Here is a 25,647-nt window from a genome sequence, read left to right as displayed (position 1 = left end):
CCCACAGTGAAAAGCACATGTCCTGGAGTTAATCAATTATAGTGTCTCTATCCCTAGAAAGAGTGATTAGCCTAACATCTGGGAACATGAACAAAAAAGAACCAGTTAGGATCCTTCCCTGGAATTTATATATGGACATTAGAAGAAAGAAGTTCTTTTTTCTCAGAGTTGGGTTAGCTGACATGACTTTAGCCTGGAACAATCAGCAATTGCCTTCTTTAAGCCTCATCGAGATAATCCACTGGCAAGTAGAAACGAAGATGAAGGTGGAGATGAGAGAAGGAATAGCATCTATCCAACCATTTGACTTTCCATTTACATAAGCCAATAAATTTCCTTTTTTACTTAAGCTAGTTTAAGATGAATTTCTATTATTTACAACCAAAAACTTAGAATGCTTAATCAGAACAAAATAACAGAAGTTGGAGAACTATACATTAATAAGGGTGACGAAAACAAGTTAGAAATAATGAATGAAAGAAACAACAGATCAAGAATCTTGTCTAATAGACAACAGATTTACAAGAGGGACCATTTCTGGCAATGAGTCAAAGAGAGCTGAGCTACATAAGATCTCTAAGAGCACCACTACAAATCTTACATGAATGCAGATACTGTATATTAAGAACAAAAAAGAACTCATCGGACCCGAAATCTAGTTTGGTTCCAAAAGTGTTAAAGTCTAAAAACACACAAAATATGGTATATTGTGAAAATAATTTGAACTTATCAGGAATTATTCCAACTGTGATGCTGCCTACTTCTTTCAGAAACAACAGCCCCCATCTCACAATGCAGGGAGATTTGCTAGAGGTAAGAGATAAACTACATGGTGGAAAGGCCCTTTCTGAGGGGAAGTGCACTGGTTGCATAATGTTCCAGAGCACTTATGTGTCACAGTCCCACAGATGGAGGCTAAAGTAGTAAGGTAAAGTGAGGTAGTACATACTAGGGGAGGCTGAAACAATTCTGTAATATACATCAAATTTCTAAAGGAAAAGTACTTGCTGATAGCTGCTATCCTCTAGAAGAACAAGAACTTCAATTTCAATTAGTCTGCCAGCACAATAAGTATAGTTTCCAGGAAACTATACTTAAGGAAATCCATGCTTTCTCTTAAGGGTGTGCCTCCTGTATACTTAAGAAACCTTATTACCTAAAACATTTTTCCTCTTAAAGTAGATAAAGGGTGCCAAATCAAATAAGTGGATTCCCTGTCATTTTCAGTATAAATATTAATAGTCCTTTAGATAAGAACTTGTATTTAGTGTGTACTACAGAGTACTAAATATGAAGTTACTCAAAATATTGTTCTTTAGAATAATATTACAAAATGGATTTTAAATAAATTAAAAAGATCTCAAATGTTACTAATGAGAATAAAATCACTTACCTTGAAATTTTCTGTGATCAGAGTAAACAACTTGGTTGAATTCCCCACAACACAAGCAGTATTTGACATTATTATTTCCAAAGGTGATAAAATTTGGAGTTTAGTGATCACCTAAAATCATTTGAATAATCAATTGCTCAAATGTAAGCTTAGGATTCTCTAAAACAAAAAAATGTTTCATATTTTTTCTGAGAGGGAAGTATTTAAAATTAATTAATAGAGATGCAAAATACAACTGTCCTAATCATATATTTCAATGAAAATGTATTTCTACTGATTGTATATTAAACATATAGCATATGTAAGTATAAAATATTATCATAAACATAGGCTATATTTTACTCATAATAGTTTGTAACATCTCTAAGCCACAAAAATTAATTTGAATTTATCAAATATGTATTCTTGAAATATTTTTTTAAATAAATTCTTCTATTCAGTATTTTTTCCATCTCCATGAAACACATTCAATAGTCTAACTATGGTGATACAATCGATATGACCATACCGGTACAGCTTAGTTCAAAAGTAAAAAAATTAAAGATGAAAAACATCTGCTTTATGACAATGCTTTTCACAATATAAGGTGTATTTCTTGGAACTACTCTAGACACAAAAATTCTTAGTCAGTTTGACTAACATTTCTGTTTCATAAAAATTTTTTCTTATTCTTTTTAAATTGCATAAAAATGTAAAGTACTCAAGAGATAAAGGTATTTAGGTGCATTTAGGTGGTTAGGTATATTAAAATTTTAATTATTAGGTAGAAAAAGGAAGCCTATGTACTGGGGAACTATAAAGGAGATTTAGAGAAAGGAATAAAAAAACACTAGAAATAAAATAAGATACTATCTTTTTTTAATAATAATAATTGGGTCAAATAACTTTTTAGAATATAGAAAGTAGGAGTAGACTACCTCTACTTGTTAAGTCACACAAATTCCCATGACATGAGACCAGTGGCCCAAATTATTGAGTAATAGGAAGTAAAGGCAAGAAGAGACTAAATTTCTGACTGATCTAAGAGATCAGTTTCCTTTAACTCTCAAAAATCAAATTCAAATACGGTTTGGTATAAATAACATTTTGAAGATAGCATTATTACATATATTATCTTTGGATGAGTCCAATAATTATTAAAGATATTAATTATAGAAAATAATATTAACAGTAATTTGGAATGTTTAAGTAACAGCAAAGCACAATTTTTACAACTATATATACTAAAAAAATTAATATCATTTGTAAAATAATTTTATCTTAATTCAGATTAACATAGTAACATACTGAATAACCTGTATTCTACCAAAAAGTAAACTAATTAGTGAAGTACTGACTTGAAAATCTGCATAGTGCCCACTAGATGAACCATTATCTAGGATTATAAATTCTTACCTTTGCATATGTTGTGTTGTCTGCAAACTGAGATAATACAATTTGTGGGCTTTTTAAATCAATACTTGCCATTCCTATTTCACCTCTGGCAAGCCCTCTCCCTTCTACGACAGCTACAATAACTGATGAGGAGTGTACAGAAACTGCAGATGAGGATGTAGCCGCTAAAAAAATTTTTTTAAAGAAATGTAGAAACATTAATAATAATTTCTTGTTTTTCCCTGAAGATTTCACGGCATCAAGACTAGGACATGGCTATTAATGTCCAAGAAAATAATCCAGACCAAATAAAAATGTTAATTCTTAAAGCATTTTGCTAAAACTTAACTTTACTTAAGAATCAATAAATTTATACATTGTCCTACTTTGAATTTTATTGAAATGAAATCATTAAAGAAACACTGAATTTGGGATTAGAAACCTAGATTATCTTACTCTGTCATAAAAGCTGTATGATTTGAGCAAATCATTTCATAATAAATTATCACAAAATAAAATGTAATAACTGCCCTGCCTAACTCAAGAGGTGGCTGAAAGGATCAAATAGGATTATATATACAAACGCATTTTATAAAGTATAAAACACTATACAACTATAAACTCCAATGATGAGACATCTGTGTAATGGATATTTTATTAATGTGCCAAGAATGTTCTAAGTTATTAACTCAGATTTACTCATTTAATTATCATAACAATTCTATCAAATAGACATCAATATTTTCTCCATTTACTTATAAGGACACTGAGGCATAGATGGAACTGGTAGAGTCAGAATTTGTACCCAGGCAGCCTCGCTCCTGAGCCAGTGCTCTTACCCACTACAAATGTTATACATAGAGACTGAGTTTATATTAGATCTACAGAAGTGAGCTTAAGTTCTGCAAAAGAATATGAACTTCCTATTTTTAATTGTAAAATAAATACCAAATTCCAGTGGAAATTCAGTATACTCAAAAGACATTTCCTTTAAACTTCTAAAAGAAAATTTAGTTATCTCTGTTATAAATTAATACTATAATGAGTATCCTTATACATAAAGCTTTTTTCTGGGTCTATTATTATTTTCTTAAAGTGGACCCTTAAAGTCAAATAAAGAAAAACCACCAATTTTAAAAGATCTCATATATATTGCCAAATTTCTTTTCAGAATTGTAATAATTTTTAATTCCATCAGCAATATATGAGAAAAAACAATGTTACAGTATTCTTACCAAAACTGACTTCTGAAATGTATTAGTATAATCGGCTATTAGACAGGTGCTTAAATTTACATTTTTAAAAATTACTATAAAAATGGAACATAATTTTAACATCTGTTTTCTGTATTTTTCTTTTGAGATGTTTATACCTTTCTAATACAATTTTTACTAAGTCTTAATGATTTCAATGTTTTTATGAGAACTTTAAGTCAATAACAAAAATTAATAGTTACTACCCTTTTTTTATATCTCAAAGATGTCTCCTTTGTATAGATAATATCTTCCTTTATATCTTCCTTTATTGCTTTTCTAAGAAACTCCTCCACTGAAATATTTGGTATGCATTACTACTTCTTTCTTATTTTTTTTAGTTTCAAGTATACAGTACATTGGTTAGACATCTATATAGTTCATAAAACGATCCCCTCAATTGCACACTCCCTCCCCTGACCCTCCATCTAGCCAACATATTAATGATAACTGCTTTCTTTATGCTGTGTTCCCCATCCCTGTGACCATCCATCAGGTTCTAATTTGTACTTCTTTAGCCCTTCATCCCATTCTCCCAGGTCCCCAAAGCCCCCTCCACTGACGCCAAATTGTCCATTATATTTGTGAGTCTGTTTTTGATTAGTTTGTTCTTTTTGTTCCTTAGATTCGCATATAAGTGAAATCATATAGTGTTTATCTTTCTCTATCTGACTTAAATAACTTTTAGGTCTGTCAAAGCAATATCTTTTCCCATCCTTTTAGTCTGTGTGTGTCTTTTAATCTGAAGTGAGTCTCTTATAGGAAACATGTAAGGGTCTTTTCTTTCCATTCATCCACTCTATCTTTTAGTTGGCGCACTTAATTCTTTTCCATTAAAGGTACTTATTGATAGGAATCTAGTTGTTACCATTCTTTATTCCTGTTTTTGATACATGTTTTTTCTTCTTAAAGAAGTCCCTCCAACATTTCCTGTAATATTGGCTTGATGGTGATAAATTCCTTTAGCTAATTTTTGCCTGGGAAGCTCTTTATCTGTCCTTCAACTCTAAATGATAGCTTTGCTAGATAAATTATTCTTGGCTGTAGGTCCTGGGTCTAATATTTTTTTGCCAAGCCCTGCATAGTTTCTTTTGAGAAATCAGCTGCCAGTCTTATGGGTGTTCTCTAATATGTAATTATTTGTTTTTCTCTTGCTGCTTTTAATATTCTTTCTATTTAATCTTTGGCATTTTAAATATGATGTATCTTGGTGTGGGCCTCTCTGGATCCCTGGTTTTTGGAATTCTTTGAGCTTCCTGGGGTTTTATGTCTATTTCCTTCACCAGGTTAGGGAAGTTTTCCATCATTATTTCTTCAAACAGCTGTTCAACATCTTGATTTTCTTCAGTTATATTGATCAGCCTGATATTTGGACCCTTAATAGTGTCCCATATGTTCCTTAAATTATTTTTATAGTTTTGGCATCTTATCTCTTGCCATTCTGATTGCATGTCCTTGGCTTTCCTGTCCTCTAGGTAGGGCATTTGATCTTTTTCTTTATTCACTTTGTTTATTCCTTTGCTTATTCCATTTAATATACTTCTCATCTCAGATAATGTGTTCTTCATTTCAGACTGGTTCCCTTTTATAATTCCCATTTCCATTTTTATGTTTTTTATCTCTTTGTTGAAGTTCTCACTGAATTTATCTACACTTCCCAAAAGTCCATTGAGCATCTTTATAACCAGTGTTTTGAACTCTGCATCTGTTAGATTACTTGACTCCATTATATCTGGATCTCTGTTCTGTTCTGTCATATGGTTTCTGTTTCTTTGTCTTCCCATTTTGGCTGCCCTTCCATGTCTGTTTCTATGTACAAAGCAAAGCTCCTAAGTCTCCCGGTCTTATTAGTGTGGATTTGTGAAGTAGGGGTCTAGTGGCATAGTCCTGAGAGGGGTTCAGCTGCAGGCCAAACTTAGCCCAAGACTCTGCCCCTTCAGGGCCACCTATTAAAATTCAGCAAGCGATCCACAGATGTCATGCTTAGAGCTGCCTCAAAAGGCCACACCAGAAACCGAGGCCACCTGGCTCCAGTGTGAGTCTAGATGCTGCTCAGCAAGGAACATCTGACTGGCTGAGGCTATACCTGGATGAGGCTAAACCTGGGTGGGACGGCGAGTTGGGGGAGGTGAGGTTTCAGGGAATCCTTTGGGCGGAGCGACCTCTGTTATCCAGTTTGATGACATCACAGCTATGGCAGCGCTGTGTCTACGCATTGGGAGGAGGGAGGGCTCAAAAGGGAACAATGGATACTGTCAGCACTTCTGTACAGAGCGAGTCTCACCTCAGCCCTCACTCGGAAAATGTCTCCTTGTAAGTCCCTGGTGACCCCTGCGCAGCCGAATCGGCACTGGTGCTCAGAGCGAGCAGGTCTGTCACCGTGAAAATCCACTCGCAGACGTGGCCCCTTTAAGAGGCAACTGCCTCTGCTGCAGCCTTTGTGTCACTCAGCGGCTCAAGACCTGGCAGCCCCGCGTCCTTGCCCCGTTGTTCTACCTTTTGCCGTTGCAGAGGGATGAACAGAGCTTCTATCATCTACGCCATTTTTTTTCCTCCCCTCTTCTAATTTTTTGAGTTGTTTTGTTCACTTTGATTTTTAACCTGGGCAGAATTCTGAGCAGTACATTTGTCGTCCACATGTATGAAATGAGTGATGATCAGAAGTACAGATTTAGACTCATACATAAACAGTTTTTAATGGTCTAGCTGGATGGTCAGGGACTTGAAAAGAACAGAATTGGAAGATGGTGACTCTCTTAGAATGGGCATAAACTTTTAAAATGTTTGTATTTCATGTGAATACCCATCAAAGGACATTCACTGTAGAGGAGACGCTTAATAATCATGTGGACAAAATGATATGCTCTGTCAAGTAGCCTCTTTTCCTAGCCATCCCATTGCTTCCACAAAAGACCCATGAACAAAGTGGCCATGGTTACAAGGATGGAGCCTATGCATGGGCTCAAAAATACAAACTTCCTCTTACCAAAGATGATCTCGTTAACCACACAGCTTAGTGCCTAATCTGCCAATAGCAGAGATCAACATTAAATGCCCCCAAAAGCAATACTCCCCAGGGAGACAGCCCACCACCTTAGGTTCATTACACTGGATTTCTTCCGTCATGGAGGGAGAAGATATTTGCCCTCATTGGAACAAACAATATTCTAAATATGGATTTGCCTTCTTTGCCCACAATGCTTCCACCATCATCACATTCTGTGAACTCACAGAATGACTTATCCACCATCATGACACTCCACATAGTACTGTCTCTGATCAAAGAACTCATTTCACAGCAAAGGAAATACATCAATGGGCTCATGCCCATTAAATCAACTGGTCTTACTGTATACACCATCATCCAGAATTGTCTGGCTTAACAGAAAGGCAGAATGGCTTATTGAAGACTCAGTTATAGTACCAACTGGGAAACAACATCCTGAAAGAATGGGTTCTGCCTTAGAGAATGCAGCGTATATTTTGAATCAGAGACCATTATATGATGCCGTATTCCTCATAGCGAGAATACACAGCTCCAGGAATCAATGGGTGGAAGTGGGAGTGGCTAGTCTCACTAGCATACCTACTAACCCACCTTAAGAATTTTTGTTTCGCATCTTGGCAACTTTGAGCTCTGCTGGAGATGACAGTCTCCACAAGGTTATTGGTTCCACCAGGTGATACAACAATGGTTCTACTAATATGGAAGACAAAACTACCACCTGGCCATTTTGAGCTCTTTATTTATGCTACCAAACCAACAGGTTAAAAAAAAAGGAGGGTGGCGGTTGACTCTGATTACCAAGGGGAAATCACATTGCTATATACAATGGAGGCAAAGTGGACTATGTATGGAACCCAGGAGATTCTCTGAGGCACCACTTAGTATTTCCAATAACAAAGATTAATGGAAAACTGCAGCAACCAAAAAAAGTTAGGATGACTAAAGATTCAGACTTTTCAGGAATGAATGTTTTTAGATCATTCCACCCTTAAAGGAGTCCAAATGTGTGTAGTAGGATACACATGGAAGTCAAGTGGTCAAAAGAGATATGCCAGTTATCAATTTATTATCACTCAGCTCCCAATTCAGCCTTCAATATAAGCTCTGCAATAATGAACAGAATTCCTATGAGTACTTCTCTTTTAAAGTATGCATAATATTAAGCATTTTCAGTACAGGATACTAGAGGGACTCTGTAGGATGAAGGGCTCTCCTGCAGTTTTCACTGCAGCACAGTGGGCCAGCGTGTAGGTATGAAAACATATACTCAAGTCACATACCCAGAATGTGCTGTCCCTTGGCAATCTCACAATCCTGGCATGTTAATATAATAACCTTCCTATAGCCCTCTTGATACAGACAACTACACTCTTCCTGTAGCCCACTCTTCCTGTTTCTTCACCCTCTCCTCAAGTTTGTCTCCCATAGTCCTCTTGATGCTACTGCCTTCCCAACAGGTAGACTGAGTGCTACAGGCCTCCTGTCCATATGAGTCTACTTTCATTGTATATCCATGTGCCAGCCAGAAGAGGTGGTACATGTATACAATGGAATATTACTCAGCCATAAAAAAAAAAGAATGAAATCTTGCCTTCTGCAACATGGATGGACCTAGAAGGTATTGTGCTGAGTGAAGTGAGTCAGACAGAGAAAGAAAAATACCATATGATTTCACTTATATGTGGAATCTAAAGAACAAAATAAATAAAACAGAAACAAACTTATAAATACAGAAAACATTTTGATGGTTCCAGATGGGATGAGAGTTGAGGGAGCAGGGTGGTGAGTGAAAAGGGGAAAAAGATTAAGAGGTACAAATTGATAGTTACAAAATAGTCATAGGAATGTAAAGTATAACAAAGAATGTGGTCAATAATTTTGTAATAACTATGAATGATATCAAATGGGTACTAAATTTATCAGGGTGATCACTTTGTAACTTATATAAATGTTTAATCATAATGTTGTAAACCTTATGTATATCAACAAAATATCTCATACATTGCTAGTAAGAATGTAGCTGACAGACCCACTCAGAAAAACAATTTATCATTATCTTGTAAATACACTGACATACCCTATAACCAAGAAATTCAACTAGATGTACTTTGGATAATGCTTACCCATGAAGACTTATTTCATTCATTTTTCCTTTGAGAAAAACTAGTAGATTTAGATAAAATCAAAATTTAAGTATTTTTTAAAAAACCACTCAATAGTATTATCAGGATAAGCTTCTAGATTTAAATAAACATCACATATAAAGGGAGACAACTTTTTGAGCTTTTATGACAGAACGGTTAAGATAATGTAGACCTGCATTTATTAACAAACTATCAGAAACTATGAAGCCTTATTAACCATGTCTAAAATTATGGATATAGATAAATTAATGTATTTATCTTTCAGTCATTCATATCAGTTACAAATCACTTCAAATGAACCTAACCACCCTAATTTAGAATTTACAAAACATTTAAAGTTTCAAAAAGTCATCTACGTCAATATTCTACTCATTTTACCTGAATATCCCATTTGCGGTGTCCAACTTTTATAACCTGATCTCTGGGGATTTCCAGCAGACAATGGAGTTTTTAGTGTCTGAAGATAATTACTACCTCGTGCAGAAGATGAGCTTGTACTAAAAGTAAATTTTGATGCAAATGTTTTTTCTGCATAAGATCTGTTGTTGCTAAAGCATGAACCTAAATTAGAAAAATTAAATATCAGTTATTAAAATTAAGAATTATATAACAACATATTAATCTCTACAATTTATACCATCTTCATTTGCTATAAAATTTCATCTGCTGATTTTTAAATATAACAAATTATGACAAATTACATTATTGATAATCTTGTACTAAAATATAAGGAAAAGTGCTTGCTAATATGGCTTTTGCTTTTACAAATTCACTAAGACCTCCTAATCTTAAAATATACCAGATACAATTACTTTGTAATTATAAGCCCACTTTTCCTTTATTGACTTCATTGAAATTCTCTCCTCAAGTAAATGGTACAAATAGTTTTAAACTCACCTGAATTCAGTTCCTTATTTATGTACTTACCTATTGATATATTACCTATTTTAACAGGTTGTCATAAAACTTGAAAGAATGTACAAAAACAGCTTAGCATAGCATCTTGGCACATACAAGTTCTTTAAAAAAAATAATGGGGCTCTTTTCTCTGATTCCCCTTGATTTCCATGCAACTTTCTATTTTGATTTTCAAACCACTGGCTTTTAGTTTCTTTTGCCAGATATTTTTTCTTCTGTTTGTCTCTTAACTATTGGCTTCCCAGGGTTCCATACTTTTTCACCATTGCTTACAAATCAACATTATACATTTTTATAGGCATTTTGTCTACTATCTTGGTTCCTATTAATTTTTATTTCCTGGCAATTCTCAAGCCTTCATATACAGTCCTAACTCCTCTCTTGCACTGTAAACCACAGGTTGGCGAACTTTTTAATAAAGGGCCAGATGGTAAATATTTTAGGCTTTGTGGGATATAGGGTTTGTCACAATTACTCAACTCTGACACTTTAACGGGAAAGCAGCCATAGACCATACATAAATCAATGAGCATGGCTCTATTTCAATAAAACTTTATAGATACTGAAATCTGAATTTCATGTAATTTTCACATGTCACAAAATATTCCTCTTTTACCTTTTCAGCCCTTTAAAAAAGCAAAAAAAAAAAAAAAATCCTTACCTTAGGTCTATACCTGCATTATTCGATATAGTAGCTACAAGCCACATGTGCCTATTTACATTAAATCAGAAATAAAATTAAAAAATCAGTTCCTTAGTCACACTAGCCACATTTCAAATGCTCAAAAGCCACATTTGACTAGTAGCTACCATATTAGACAGCATAGGTATGGAATATTTCTATCACAGAAAGTTCTATCAGTGTAGCTCTAGGTCCCCATATCTAACTACCTTTTAGAAGTAAACCTTTAGATATCGTCCGTAAATTTTTTAATGTCCAAAAGTGAACTCATTATCTTTCCCTCAAAATTTATTCTTTATTACCAATTGTAGTCAACTGTACTATCTTGTACCCTTTCACTCAAGTCATAAACTTAGGAGTCATTCTTAACTCCTCTTTCAACAATCCTAACAACCAATTTGTGATCAAGTCTTGGAATTCTTTTTTCTTAAATATTACTAAAGTTTCTCTCTACCTCCATTCCTATTAGCCCATTTAAACCTATATCTTCTCAGATCTTTTGCAAAAGTCTCGAAATTGTTCTCCTTGCCTCCAGTATCATGTCTAATACAGTATTCATATAACCAGTGATCTTTCTGAAAAAGAAATTTCACTGTCTCCCTTTCTTACAACACCTCAGTGTCTCCCCATACCCACCATATGATAAAATCTAACTCCTTTACATGGGTCCCAGAAAGAATCAGATGATATATTCAAATGAGATCTTAGATTTTTTTTTTTTTTTCCCGAGAACCATCTCTGCCATTACTAGTATGTATATAAACCTACAAAACGAGATGAAAGAAATAACCAAGGGAGCGGATATAGATAAAGAGGAGAGAAGACATCCTAGAACTGAGCACTGAGGCACTTCAATGTTAAGATAACAAGAGCAGGTATCAGAGAAGGAATAGCCAGTGTGGTAGGGAGAGAACCAACATAGAGAAGAGGCCTGGAAGGCAAGCGAAGAAAAGTATTTCAAGGAAGAAAGAGTGATAAACTGCTAATTAAGTCAACTAAGTCAATTAAGATGAGACATGAGAACATATCAATTGATTTGGCAATGTGATGATCTCAACTCAAGGAATTTCAGGAAGGAGAACTAAGGAAATATGGTAGGACTGCAAGAAAACTCCACTGGCCCACCTGAGGTTAGTGGTCATGGACTTAAAATAACACCAGTTATCAACATTATGAGGTTTTCTCTAGCCTTGCTCAGCCATGTGGATACAGATGCACATTAGCAGAGGGGTGGGATTTAACCAGTGTTGGGTTCTCCTAGGTGGGAATGATATAGGAAAAGAGACATAAGGGATTCAAAGGTATATGGAAAAATGCAATTATGATGATGGACCATGAAATTTAGGCTTCCTAACGAGGGAAGTGAGCACAGGCAGGCAGTGGTAACAGGCAGTTAAAAAGGTAGTAAATCAATGGGGGATGGATCTTGGTGAGGCTGAAGAAATGTGTAGATTTTAGAACTGTGACTGGTTCTGAGAAGAAAGAAGTGGTGCTGTAAAGAGGCTAGGGCCTGTTAATATTCTACCTAGTGCAAAACGAGACCTTTGGAATATAAGTATTTCTTGAATTATTTCAGTAAGTGGTGGTTGAAATGGCTGCTCATTTCTGGTTTTATACAACATAGAAAATTACTGTTTTAATAACATCAAGTTTCTTTAAAACACCTTTCACACCAAATCTCACTTTGTTATTATTTTTATTTTTTAATTACAGTTGACATTCAATAATATATTAGTTTCAAGTGTACAGCATAGTGGTTAGACATTTGTATAATTTACAAGGTGATCCCCCAGATTCATCTAGTATCCATCTGGCACTATAGTTACTACAATATTATCAGCTATATTCCCTCTGCTGTACTTTACATGCCCATGACTATTTCATAACTACCAATTTATACTTCTTAATCCTTTCACCTTTTTCACCCAGCTCCCCACGCCTCCTCCCATTTATAACAAAATGTTCTCTGTATCTATGAGTCTATTTGTTTTGTTTGTTCATTTATTTTGTTCTTTAGATTCCACGTAAGTGAGATCATATGGTATTTGTCTTTCTGCCTGACTTATTTCACTTAGCATAATACCTAGGTCAATCCATACTGTCACTAGAATAATTTGAGGTGAGCTTGATAAAGGGAATATTTACAAAAGTATGGACAGGATATAAGGATATCACCAAAAGGAAGTGTCTAGAACCAGGACAAAGTATGCTCCATTACCATTCCTAGGCTTAAAGGGGCTAAGGAAAGGAGTGGTTATCAGAAACTAGAAACAGAAAAGGCTGTGTCTTATTCTCAAGTTACTTTTGTACTCCAAGCCCATTCTTGAAACTTCCTTGTCTTGGTTCTCCAATTTCCTTGCCCCCTATTTTGCTTGTACCTTCTTAATCTTCTCCCCTCTGGTCTCAAATATACCAGTAATTTTCAAATCTGTATCTCTCCTAAGTTTCTCTTCTTAATCCTAGATCCATATATTCAATTGCCTTAATACAGATGTCCCAGAGATGCTTCACATTCAACATGTCCATACAGAACTCAATTTTCTCTCTAAAAGTTGCTTCTCCAACAAAATTCTTTTTCAGGAAGCAGTACTACCATTTCTCCAGTCACCAAAGCCAGAGACTCAGTTGTTGGCATGGCAGACAAAAGCTACTTGCCTCCCAGACCAAATTCCTACAAGTAATTCAAGTTTATCTGTTATCAGAAGACCCTCCTGCTCTAACCAAACAAAATTATTTGCAGTTCTACCAGCATGACATGTCACACTTCTGTGCCTTTACATGTGGTTTACTTTAAAGAATGTTCAGTTTCTCTTCTTTTCCTTCCCTTTAGCTGACATTCTGTCCTATTTATGCTTCAATACTAGCTCAAATTGCATTTCCTCTGTATATTTTCTCACTTTTGTATCCCTAATTTAGTAGTAAAGACCTCAAAAATCTGCCAATAGCTCAAATATAGTTATCTTTTAAAAGTGTATTTATTGATGTTTAAGTCTATCTTCCCAACTGAACAATAAGTTCCTTGAGAGCACAGATTATCACCCTTAGCTCTTAAAATAACTATTTCACTATTCCTCCGTAAAATGGGAACAAAAAAATTAATTTGCAGAATTACTGTGGGGATCAGAGATACCACATGACTAGTAAGAAGCCAGAACAGAATAGGTGCTCCTTAATTAGCGGATGTTCTTATTACTGCTGAAAATAGCGGGTGAAAAAGGATTTCGTGAAGGGGATTATATTGACAATGTGAACATATATTTTGCCTTGGAAAACTCGAAGTAGCCCGGTTACATTAGAAAGTAGGATAGATATTAAGAAGTGATGGAAATAAGGGCATAAAAATTGAAACAGATCCCAAATAGCCTTGAATAGCCTGCTAGAGTTCTTTTACCTGCAAATACAAACCCACTGATATAAGTGGTAAGGGATATAAGATTTTCATTTTCCCTATGACTCTGGTAACACTAAGCTTGGAAGGAATATTTAGGAGTTTGAGACAATAATTCAGAAAAAATGAGGGCCTGTAATGGCACAGAGATAGAAAGGGACAGAATTATTTAAAAAGTAAAGATACATAAGACTATATTTAGATGTTGCGAGTGAGGGAATACTTGAATTGTTGAAGTCTTCTAAGTTTAAGATTTAGGCAGCCCAATGATTGAGATAAGTATGAGAAACAGGTTGAAGAGCTGCAGAGAGATGAATTAAATTAATCATATAGTGAGTCTCAGGTATCCATTGGTCTCTCACTAGAAACTTCACAAGACAGTCTGAAATAAGAATCTAGACCATAGATGAATCGGAGCTGTGGTGATTATCACATCCAGGATGAAGTGGCCTAGAAAAAAAACTCTAGGGACAAAGCAATGATTTGAAAATTAACAAGGTAAGCACAGCAGTTCTCTGGAAGGTAGGAGAAAATTGGAAGAGTGAAATCAAGGAAACCAAATTAAGAGAATTCAAGATAAGACTGGTCAAGAATATTAAATACAGCGGAAAGGTCACATGAGATGACCATTGTATATAACATGTTACCCTACCATTAAATTGCAACGGCATGTGAAAAAAATGGCATTGGTTTTCTCACAAGTGGAGTGACCAAATATAAACGAGTTGAACAAATTTTGAAGGGCATACGTTTTTAAATATTAAACATGCTATTAACTCGAAAAAAAGGTTAAATTTAATCTATTATCATCACATCCTAGAAGGCTTGAAGACTTAAGTCTAGCAGCCAAGAGGTTCACCACTCATCACCAAACTTGTAGACAAATTCCGTCATCTGTCATACGCAGTTGACCCTTGAAAATGGACTATGAGGATCCACTTACATGCAGATTTTTTCCAAATACTATAAATGTATTTTCTCTTTATTTTTATTTTTTTTAGGCGAGGCAACCCTTAGTTGACCTCACAGATTGCAAGGACCTTGTCAGCTTACAAGCCCTTATTTTTTTATTTTTTACGCCTACACCACCAGGTCTTCCTAGGTGGTCTCTCATTCAAGTACTAACCAGGCCTGACTCTGCTTAGCTTCCGAGATCACAAGGGATCCAGCTTGTTCAGGGTAGCATGGCCATAGACTGTATTTTCTCTTCCTTATGATGACTTCCTTCTTAATGACATTTCCTTTTCTCTAGCTTGATTGTAATACAGTATATAATGCATGTATCATACAAACTACGTGTTAATAGACTCTCTTATCGGTAAAGCTATTAAGTTTTGGGAAAGTCAAAAGTTATACAGGGATTTTCCATTGGGTAGGGTTGGTGACCCTAACACCCTCCACCCCATTGTTCAAGAGTCAACTGTATTTGGGGGGGGGGGGATGGAGGCGGTTAGGGTAAGAAAGGACATCATACCAGGCAGTTCAGCCTTCCTCAAAACTGAGCCATCCACCATCGTAGCTTTGTAATAAAACCCATTTCGATAGTCCAGTCTTTTAATAACTCTGGCCATGGAATTCCCAGAGCACTCCGTTCTCGTCCTCCAAACAAACTCCAACTGAAAGTTCTCTGTGCCAACCAACCAACACTACCTGAACTTCCACAAGCTGCAGGACCCTACCCCATGAAAAATTCTCACATTAAGTCCTTGCCTTGAGCTGGCTGGGAGCTTGGCATACGGCATGGGAGACTGCTGCTGCTGCTGCTCCGGTCGCCGGCGGCTCCAGACATGCCCGTAGGAGTGAAGGCCGAGGCCTTAGCTGAAGGGTGGCTCTGAGGAGTCTCCTTGAGTCCGATATTGTAGCGGGGACCTTGTGACCGAGCCTCTACCGATGAGGGGGCACCCCCGGGAACTGAAGGTGCAGCTATCTCAGGCCTCAGCATCTTCGCAGTCTCCTCAGACACAGGAATGAAATTTCTGAGAGCACCCTCACGGAGCCTAGACGCGGGGGAAAAAGAGGCAGGACGTGACGCACGGAGCTGCAGTGCGCAGGCGCAGAGCTGCAGCACGCAGGCGCACAGGGACCCAACTTGCCGCACCAGTACATCCTTCCCCGTCCACACTTAGTTCTCAATGCCAATACCTCCCACATGATTTGGTTATGAGATTAATGAGGTTCGGCCCTCCTCAACCGCGGCTACCATCCGAACGGAACTCCTCATGGCCAATCAATGACCAATTTGGTAGCCCCATTTTTCGTATAACGTTTTCCCTTACCCCAAGGCGTCTGGTGCATATCATTCCCCACACAGCCCCAAATACACTAGCTTCTTTTTAAACGTAGAAACTTGTCTATCACTGTGCACCTAGAGCTTATGAGCAGAAACAAATTTAACACACTTCTCTACAACTCTTCAAACTTTGGTCGTGAGGCTAAATATGCCATTAACTCTTACAGCATAAACACCCACGAGGCTTTCATTACTGCAGAATTGCCTTTCAGCCAGTAAAGATATGGTTGGCTGTATACATAGTGGAACAAGGGAAAGAATGGGTTTTGCGGGGGGACAGCTTTAACAAGTTTCCAGTCTCTCACTGTCTTGGACTGTGGTTTCACACAGGTACTTAGGAGCAAACTACACAAATTCAAACTCTAGCTTCACAACAAATGACCTTTGGGAAATATTTACCTGTTTACTCTTCTTAAATATGGAATTAGCACTAACTTCATAGATAGGATTTAGAAACAGAATAAAGCACTCTGGACACTATTAGAAGACACTCATTTAAAACATTATTGAATTTATGCATTTATCACAATAAAGCAGGTATTTAACAACATAGTTCACCCACAAGCAATGACTGCATTTTGCAAAACTTCAAATACTTCTGACACCATTTTAAGTTTCATCCAAAGACTTCCAAATTCATAAACTGCAATTTAGTCAAAACTCTAGTGAATTTCATGCAAGCACCTACATTCAAGGTGTTTAACCATGTATTATTGGTCAACAATGTTGAGTGAACCACTACTTGTGTAACACTACTCTTAAAATGACACAGGTTATTGCAAACACACTTGAGAAAAATTTCAACTTTCACCTCGCAAAAAATGTTCATTAAAATACTTTATTTCACCAAGAATGTAAAAACTTTTAGAGAATAGTTGTGCTCATTTTAGTCTTTCTGAAAACACGGGTACACAAAATATTGTGGCAACTATTACTTGTCTCCTTATTAAGGGGAAAAGACCAACCATCGCTTAAGAAGCTGGCATTTTGACATGTTAAAAATGAGAATAAAGTGTAGTCCCGATTGTAATCATATTCTAAGACGAACTGTCATTTACCTAAATCACTGTGACCAACTCAGAGTTAACCATAAACCTATGAAATACTCCCAAATTTCAACAGCCATTTGGTTTTGTAAATCTTTTAATTCTTATTTAGAATGAGGCTTATCAATTTTTTTATCAGTTAACATTATCACTGACACAGACCAATTTACATGAACTATCATACATAAAAATATGAAGGAAGCACAGGATAAAATCAAGTATAACACTTGACTTCAACTAAATAGTTCTTAAAGATTACTGCTACAAAGAATATAAATACATTAAAGTATAAACCAAATATTGTACTCAGAAAAGCTGAAGACACACTAGGCCTTTATTTTACAATATGTATAATTATACAATTTATTAAAAATCAATACATATACAAAATATTAACATATTGTTTGGTAAGCACTTCAAATACAGAAATGTTAAGATGGCAAAACTATATTGAGCAACTTATGCATCAGTGAACCTAGCTCACTAGTTCAGGCTGAACATTCACTCTCCGAAGTACTTCCTCAGGCATGCAAAAAACAGGACTAACGGGTTTAATCTGTTCTTCTCCCAAAAGTGACAATCCAGCAATTCCAAATAAAGTATGAAAAGGATCAACCTATTAAGAAAATAAGAATTTACTGTTACAAAACCAAAACTTCTAAATCCCTGCTTCTGAATAATTATATTGGAGCCCATTATCTCCTTTACTTGAATGTATGTTTCAAATTTTCTGAATAAAAATGGCTTCAAATTATGGTTTTTAAACACAGGATCTCTACCATACACTTAACTTTTTGGCAACAGTGATTAACAAAAAAGCATCCTATTTCAAAGCAACACTTGGAAATATCATCCATTTCTATGTCTGGAATAGCTTTGAACCATAGAAGTAATGCAAAGCAACACTGAAACTATTATGTGAGTGTCAGAAATACTTGCCATATCTCCTGGCCTGTCTGCAAATCCTCCTGTTTCTTCATCTTGACACGCTAAGATGAAACTACGTAGTTTCTCTCTATCAATCCAATGAAGCCTTCCAATTATCTTTAGGGAAGCCAACACCCACCATGAATAGCAGACATCTGGTAACTAAGGGGGGAAAAAAGGCAAAGTTGATAATTTTATTCTCTAGTCCAGCGGTCTCCAACCTTTTTGGCACCGGGGACTGGTGCTCTCATGAGAATCTAATGCCTGATGATCTGAGGGAGAGCTGAGGCAGTAATGCTAGCACTGGGGAGTGGCAGCAAATACAAATGAAGCTTTGCTCACCTCCTGCTGTGGGCCCAGGGGCTGGGGATCCCTGCTCTAGTGCACACAGCAGGTGGCGAAGAATCAAAGGATATACTGACTTGCAGTGTTTGAAATGCTGAAACCCATAAATACAACTGCTTAGAATGAAAAGATAATCACTAGAAAAGACCAAACACTCCAATCTGCAGAAACACATGCTTTATGCTTGTTTCAGTACTTTATGACAAACATCCATCTACCTGTATTTCTACCTGCAATGAATGCCTAACTTAGCCCCTTACCCAAGAAGCTGGAGTTAAGGCTCATGAAATTCATGGTGATGTATATTCCATTTCCCCAGGTAGAGCATTTCCAACAAATACTATCCAGGTAGGCAGTATTCTTGATTAAAAATCACCTATAGCCTGGATTTTTTTAAACACGGTCAACTTGAATTTAAGAAATGCAAATGATCCTATCTTAGAATTAAGAATCTTCAATTCAAAACAGTCCTCAGTTGATTCATAAGCGCATTAAAAGCTGTCCTAGATGTTAAGTGCAGGTTCCTGGAAATCCCTACTCATTTTCTAATTGTTGAAAGTTGCCCAGGTTTTCCATCAAACCTTAACTAGAACCTACCTGTGGTTATTTCCCTACCCTTTAACTTATATAAATATCAAGCAAGCAAAACTAAACAAAAATGAAAACCACCACTCCCTATCGTATTTTTTAGGTCAGGGCTCAAGCAAGCTACAGATTGAGTCAAATCTTGACTACAAGAAAAAAGTTTGTGTAATTTTTAAAGTTTCTTTTGACAGGAAAATCATATAAAATATCAGTGTGTCCGTAATTTTATTGAAACACAGCCATGCCCACTCATTTCTTATTGTCTATAGCAACATTTGCCCCTTAGGGCAACAAAACCCTATGTCCTACAAAGCTGAAAATACTGTCTGGTCCTTACAGACCCAATTTAGAACATAATGTGTGAGAGATTAATGAAAACTGGACTTGTCAAAGAAAATTTAATTATTGTCTTTCAAATCCAAGTCAAAAATTAGTTTTTTTTTAAATTAATGATTTTAATGAAAATTTTCTAACTTTTAAAAAAATCTTTGACAACTCCATTTTTCTTTAATACCAGTAAGTCAACATGGAGATTTTTATACAAGATTTATGTGTTAACAGTAGTCTGGCTCCCAAACATAAACCTTTTAATGTATGGCTGATTCCCCTTGGTACAGGCAGGTCCAGAACTAAAAGGTTTGAAGAACTTCATTTCAATGCCTGACTACAAGGCCTTCAGAAGGGGGGTGGAGGAGGGAGAGGAGGAGACCCTGGACCCTTAAGAATTCACACGATGTGTGCATAGAAATACATTTTAAAGCTAAGTTTATTTGCCCCTTTGGCATTTTCCTTTAGATAACTCGAGAATCTATTTCAGGGTAAGGGAGACCAAAAAAAGATTTGTAAAAAGGGCAACAGAAGGCATCATGCACATCTTTTCTTTAAGTGTCTTTTAAATAGACACCAGGGTTAATTAAGCACTTCAACCCTAGCTGTTTTTCAAAGGGCATTTTTTGTTTCAGAGGCACAGCTAAAAAATACAAGGAAGATAAAAAGCTCATCACTAATTTAGAAAACCAATATTGAAAAAAGATAAAGTGGTACTCACTCAAGGTTATAAAGCTAATAGAACAGTTTATCTTAAGAAACAATACCTTCTCTGGCCTTCCATTGAGTCCACCTGAAGGTAACTGTCGTTCACAAAGCCACCAACCAAGTAGATCAGAATTTACTTGATGCAACTGATTAGTAATAGCCAGGAATCCTGTGCAACAATAGATCTAAAATTACAGACATAAAGTACATGTGTATAATTTTTTAATAGTAATACAGTGCTAAAAACTTCTCAAATTATTCAAACTCCACTTTATTTCTAAAATTTCCTGACAATCAAATAGTTCGAATTACAAACGTAATTTAAACAAATCCAAGCATGCGATTACTAAGATCCGATTCTGCAATGAAATACCATTGTCAAAATTTCTTCATAGCTAAAAGCATATTTTGACAATCACCGACATATACAATGTTCTCTGGCAAACAGGTGTGTTCAGGACAGATCAAAACAGAATATTTCCAATTGCTTAGTTCATTTGCCTGTGTCAGAGGGTTTCACCAGCAAGGGAATTATCTATAAAGCAAACCACTGTAAAAATGCTTTCCTTAATCAGCAATTAAACAACCTTTACGTAACACCTCATATATTACATTTAGTCAATAACTTCATCCATATTCAAGACACTAAAATTGCTATTAATATATTTTAATCTGTATTAATAAATTACCTGCCCAGCATGAGATTCAGAACCTGGCCTACAACCAAATCCTCCATCGAAGTTCATACATGATAAAACAAATTCAATTGCCTTTTCCACATTAATAGCATCCAGCTTTCCCTATAAACAGAAAAAAAAATGCCTATTAAATTCCAGAGGAATCATGGATGATATTTCATTCTAATACAATAGTCAAAACTTACCAATAGAGCCAAAGTTGCCACCGCACAAAAAGAGAATCTTGTATCAATTTCTCCTAAAAACAAAAGGGATCAAAATGAAACATAAATGTTCTAGAGGTTTCTGATTATAATATATAGTCTAATTTAACTTAAAAACTGAACTACCTGGTTAAATATCCAACAGTTCAAGCTTAAAATTTACTTTTAGGTCACCAGAAGGAAAGCTAAATAAACCTGAAGTGAAATCACTTTACTTCTAAGGAAACTAAGAACTAGAAAACTGCTTTGTTGAAAATATAGCAAATTATAAGTTGCTCATACAGAGCCCATAAAAGGAAGATAACAAAGCTGAAAGGACTAGAAAATTTCTAATTACAACTTACCCTATTATATAAAAGTAGATTTTCACATCCCATGAAGCAGCTGGTCTCTCCGGCATGCACTGTATTCAGCCCTACAGTAGAGATTATCTACATTTATCAAGTAAAATACTATTCCCTCCCTCCACTCAAATATTCAGTAAAGTTGTAAAAGTTTCTTGAACATTTTCCCTTTGCCAATAAGTAGTTTTCAAAAAACTTTACAAAGCCACCAAATATTGGGGAAAAAGTTCACCTACCTTATCTTTTTTAGACTGGCCCCCTCTGTTCCAGTGCTCCTGTATGCTGACATAACTAGCACAGTGCATGCTGGAACTCCCAGCAAACCATTAATTCCTGTTAGACCAGCTGCTTAGTGGGATCTGAAAAGATTAAAAACTTGAAAATCTCCTTTATAAATTATTAGCAAAGCCAATTCACTGTAAAGTTTTTGCAACAAAGCTTATTACTGTAATAAACACCCAAACATTTCAATATTGATATTTTTGGTAACATGGATGAAACTGACATTACCCCAAATATCTCCAGCAAAAGAACCATCTTCTTTCTGTAGACTCTGAACATATTCTACAACTTTATTTACGTCGATAACATTAATACTATCATACAGAGTAAGAATCTGTAATAAAAACAAACCATGTCAAATAATCTTCAGTAACTGTTCTAATGTTCAACTACCTTTTAAGTTGTCAATCAAGTATCCTTGTCTATGCATAAACTTTTTTCAAACATGCTTTCTTATATGCAATAAAATTTTAAGTATTACCAACAAATCCAAAACTTTTAAATGCATGTGTTCTATGTACAAATTGTAACAGCATTTCAAGACTTAATCTAATTTAGACTTTAAAACCTGTATTTGTGAATTTTCACTAATATCAAAATTAAAACATTTAACTCCACCTAGTGATTTTCAAATATTCATACACTAAACATTGTACCATCCAAGGTCTCAGTGTAATTTTAGAATTACATCTACTTTGGATTCAGCTAATACATGCCATCACATCACTGACCTTGTAGAATAGACTTCATTTGCAAAGATGAGAGTAACTTTTTGACATACTTATGGTTACCTTCCTCAACCTCATTTCAATTTCCCCACTCAGGTAAGAGTATATACTACCAAGACTTGAATTTTAATTAGTATTTACCTGGACAGCACTCAGAGTGTACAGAAGATGAGGATCATGTCCAATACTAGCACTTATTCCACCACACTCATGTTGACATGACTTAATAAATGTGAGAATTTCTTCTCTATTCATGCGATGCAGTTGTCCCATAAGATCCATTACAGTCAGACCCCAATAGATGCCACTCATTCTCAAATACTCAGACATACAGTATTCCTAAAATACACAATTAATGTGCCGTTTGAATTGATGCAGGGGTAGAGATTGAACACAGAAAGCTAGCCAGTTACTTTTTACTTCACTTAATCCATCACCAATAAGTTTAAACTTGTGGCTTTCAAATTTGGGGCATGAGGGGACTACTATCTTGAAAAGCATGATAAACTCAATTTACTGACAATACAAATACAGCTTTAATCTCTTCCAAAAGCCAAACGTAAGTCAGAAAAAGACCTTTCACAAGTTCGAGGAAAACATTTAAGAAATGTACTTATTAGACATTCTTTTAACATATACTCTTTATGAAACCTTTTTATCAGTAAATGATTTAACTACTTGCAAACCAAAATGGCCAATACATACAAAAGATAAAATGAGTAAGAGTGGCTAATAATGGAGCCATTAAAACAAATCAAAAAAAAAACTGGCACGAAGATTCCAGAAACAAATTTTTGCTATGGTCACCAATGCTTTATATTTTAAGGTTTTGAATCAGTGAGTGGTCTTAGTGGTTTGCTGTGAACCCAAAACCCAGTTTTAAAGAAATCAAGTGAGCAGTAGATAAAAAATAAACATTGCCCTAACAACTCCGTAACTACAAAGTTATGGGAACCAAACACTTAAGAACTTATCAACGATGTTTTCCAAGATGGTATATATAATCCAGTTGTTTGGATACTCCAGGGAAAAATACTTTTCAGTTGACTCATTCACTAATTTTCTAAGATTGTCCCAGAAAGGAAACCAAGTAAGTTTTTCAAGGTCTCAGCGTAATTCTAGAGCTCGTGTTATTACACATCAGCCATTAATTCAGGTAATACATGCCAACACATCATTGACCTTGAAAGTTTACCTCAACTCCAAAAGGAGAAACTTATTCTGCACCTTAAACCTCTTACAAATCTAGACAGGAAAGGAATCTGTCTGCCAAGGCCTCTAAGAGAGTACTGGGAAGAACCGGTGTTAAAATATTTATGTTCCTGCAACCTCACATATCCAAAGGTGTACTTCACAGCATTTCAAGGACCTATCATCAGTCCTTGGCATGCACTGAGTTGGATATTATTAAAAAACACGGGCCATAAATACTGACCTACTGATGATGCCGAATGGTCTGACTTCTTTAAAATAAGCTTTTAACATAAAACCATACATACATAATCATCTTTCTTTGAGCCATAGGATGCGATATAATCTGCATGCTTCTCCAATAATAGGGTGTCGGGTGCATCTGACTTGATGATAACATCCTTCTGTGGTGTGCCCTTTCAAAGTAAAAGTAATGATTTCACATGTTTATTTTTTGATGTTTGATCCCAGAGCATATTCGTTATAAAGCTTAACCTTTCCCTCTAATTTTAAACTAAAAGTTTTTGGCAAGATGAAAAGTGCCAAGTTATCTGACCAAAAAAAATTAAGTACTAAAACCCTGATAAACATTCAGGTATTTTTCAGGTCTCAGAGTAATTCTAGAGCTAAAGTAGTCGTAATCAATTTTAGATTCAGAATACATGCCAGCTCATCATAGACCCAAAAAACTGCCTTCATCTGTTGTTGCTTATCTTTCCCTTAAAGAGTTGAGTAAAATAACCACCATAGAATATTAAAAGCTTATCAGGACAGCTTAAAAGATTTGCACGTAGCAGAAAGCAAGCTGAAGCATTAAAATAAAAATCTAGCCTGCCCATAATTTGCAGTTGTTCGTTAATAAAACCTTATTAATCCCAGAAATTCAAGTTTCAAAGCACTTTCTACGCACCCCCAAAATTATTCCATTTCTCAATAAGTCCCTTTAGCTCCTTCTCCACGAGTTTTATTCTTAGATTCGTTAACTGCAAACAAGCCTCCCGGTTATAAGGACGCTACTTTAGTTCTCCCCATTTTTTATCTTCCTGAGATCACATTGTATTTATTATAAGTAGGTCAAGGTTACCAAAAAATTAATAAATTTCATTTAGGTCCCATTTAAAATTTACTACGTCTTGAGCCATAGATAATATACATGTATATATGGATGAAAATAAGTACCGCTGACCCGCCTGGTTTTGATGGATTAAAAAATCAGGCCTTTGAATCCTGAGGCCTGCCCGACAAAAGGAATCCTGGACAAAATTACAAGCGGCAATCGCGCCCTCGAGGTCTGCAGAAAACGCTGAGTAATACTTCGTCCACTGAGCCCGTCAGAAATTTTACAAGGCTTGTGTTTTAACCCAACCATTCTCCAATATTTAGTCAACAATCCTATCTATAGTCACTGAGCTGCTCAATGTTACCATACCCGGCCACCTCTCGACCCAGCTGGACTGCAGCGAGAAACACAGCATCACTCACCATGTCTAAAGACGAAAAGGAAACTGCGCCCGTTCCTGGGTATAGTTAGGCGGCACGCGCCTGCGCAGAAGCGCCTCTCAGGTCCCCTTTGCGGCCCGACATAGTTGACCAAATTCCTGCCTGCTCCATGGCTGCCCTAGGACCCCACCGACGGCTTATAGCTGTCGTCGCTGCCTGTACCCAAAGTCTCTGGCGACCATTTTCTCGTCTCTTAAGCACATTAATTTGTATGAAACAGTTTTAAGTAATATTTAAATATCTCAATTAATTTTAAGAAATACTTTGTTCTTGAGGCTCTTTGAACTCAGAAGATCTGAAATGGCTGGTAATTA

General features: G+C 35.9%; 2 protein-coding genes, 3 non-coding genes and 1 pseudogene across 9 annotated transcripts in view; all 6 read right to left on the bottom strand.

The window, feature by feature from the left end:
* The window catches only part of MSH4 (mutS homolog 4), a 67,723-nt gene extending 50,920 nt beyond the window's left edge, over positions 1–16,803 (bottom strand). The window contains exons 1-4 of the mRNA XM_011355515.2: positions 15,870–16,803; positions 9,550–9,732; positions 2,789–2,952; positions 1,394–1,504 (exon numbers count right to left, since the gene is read on the bottom strand). Of these exons, the coding sequence (XP_011353817.1) occupies positions 1,394–1,504; positions 2,789–2,952; positions 9,550–9,732; positions 15,870–16,101 (690 nt within the window). The 5' untranslated portion in view covers positions 16,102–16,803. The remainder of the gene's footprint in view (positions 1–1,393; positions 1,505–2,788; positions 2,953–9,549; positions 9,733–15,869) is intronic.
* On the bottom strand, positions 15,237–15,355 carry LOC111736845 (annotated as a pseudogene).
* Positions 16,804–17,579: 776 nt separating the features above from the next.
* Positions 17,580–25,397, bottom strand: RABGGTB (Rab geranylgeranyltransferase beta subunit). 5 transcript variants are annotated; one of them, XM_011355513.2, is made up of 9 exons: positions 25,263–25,320; positions 24,082–24,249; positions 22,784–22,981; positions 22,143–22,248; positions 21,271–21,323; positions 21,077–21,187; positions 20,447–20,572; positions 18,435–18,584; positions 17,580–18,111 (listed from the first exon to the last, which is right to left on the bottom strand). In XM_011355513.2, exons 3-9 carry the CDS (start codon positions 22,970–22,972, stop codon positions 17,971–17,973), a joined length of 876 nt encoding a protein of 291 aa, XP_011353815.1. In that variant the 5' UTR covers positions 22,973–22,981; positions 24,082–24,249; positions 25,263–25,320; the 3' UTR covers positions 17,580–17,970. The 5 variants fall into 5 exon arrangements, with proteins under 5 accessions (XP_011353815.1, XP_023383787.1, XP_023383786.1 ...); XM_023528019.1 differs by having other exon boundaries at positions 24,078–24,249; positions 25,263–25,319; XM_023528018.1 differs by having other exon boundaries at positions 24,142–24,249; positions 25,263–25,310.
* LOC111736883 lies at positions 22,576–22,646 on the bottom strand. Its single transcript, XR_002779279.1, has one exon. It is a non-coding gene; the product is annotated as a small nucleolar RNA SNORD45 (small nucleolar RNA).
* Positions 23,744–23,825, bottom strand: LOC111736881. Its single transcript, XR_002779278.1, has one exon. It is a non-coding gene; the product is annotated as a small nucleolar RNA SNORD45 (small nucleolar RNA).
* LOC111736884 lies at positions 24,437–24,515 on the bottom strand. The gene has a single exon (XR_002779280.1). It is a non-coding gene; the product is annotated as a small nucleolar RNA SNORD45 (small nucleolar RNA).
* Positions 25,398–25,647: the final 250 nt, after the last annotated feature.

The sequence above is a fragment of the Pteropus vampyrus genome, unplaced genomic scaffold (genome assembly GCF_000151845.1).
Source record: "Pteropus vampyrus isolate Shadow unplaced genomic scaffold, Pvam_2.0 Scaffold22, whole genome shotgun sequence".
Classification (NCBI taxonomy): domain Eukaryota; kingdom Metazoa; phylum Chordata; class Mammalia; order Chiroptera; family Pteropodidae; genus Pteropus; species Pteropus vampyrus.
This window is presented reverse-complemented; position numbering and strand designations above follow the sequence as displayed.

Excerpts from the sequence above, each read along its gene's own strand:
- RABGGTB (XM_011355512.2), bottom strand. Across the intron at positions 22,982-24,141 it reads GCTCAAAGAAAGATGATTAT|GAATACTGTATGTCTGAGTA; the intron begins GTATGTATGGTT and ends TGTGTATTTTAG. Across the intron at positions 21,324-22,142 it reads TTTTGCTGGAGATATTTGGG|GAGAAATTGATACAAGATTC; the intron begins GTAATGTCAGTT and ends TTTTGTTTTTAG.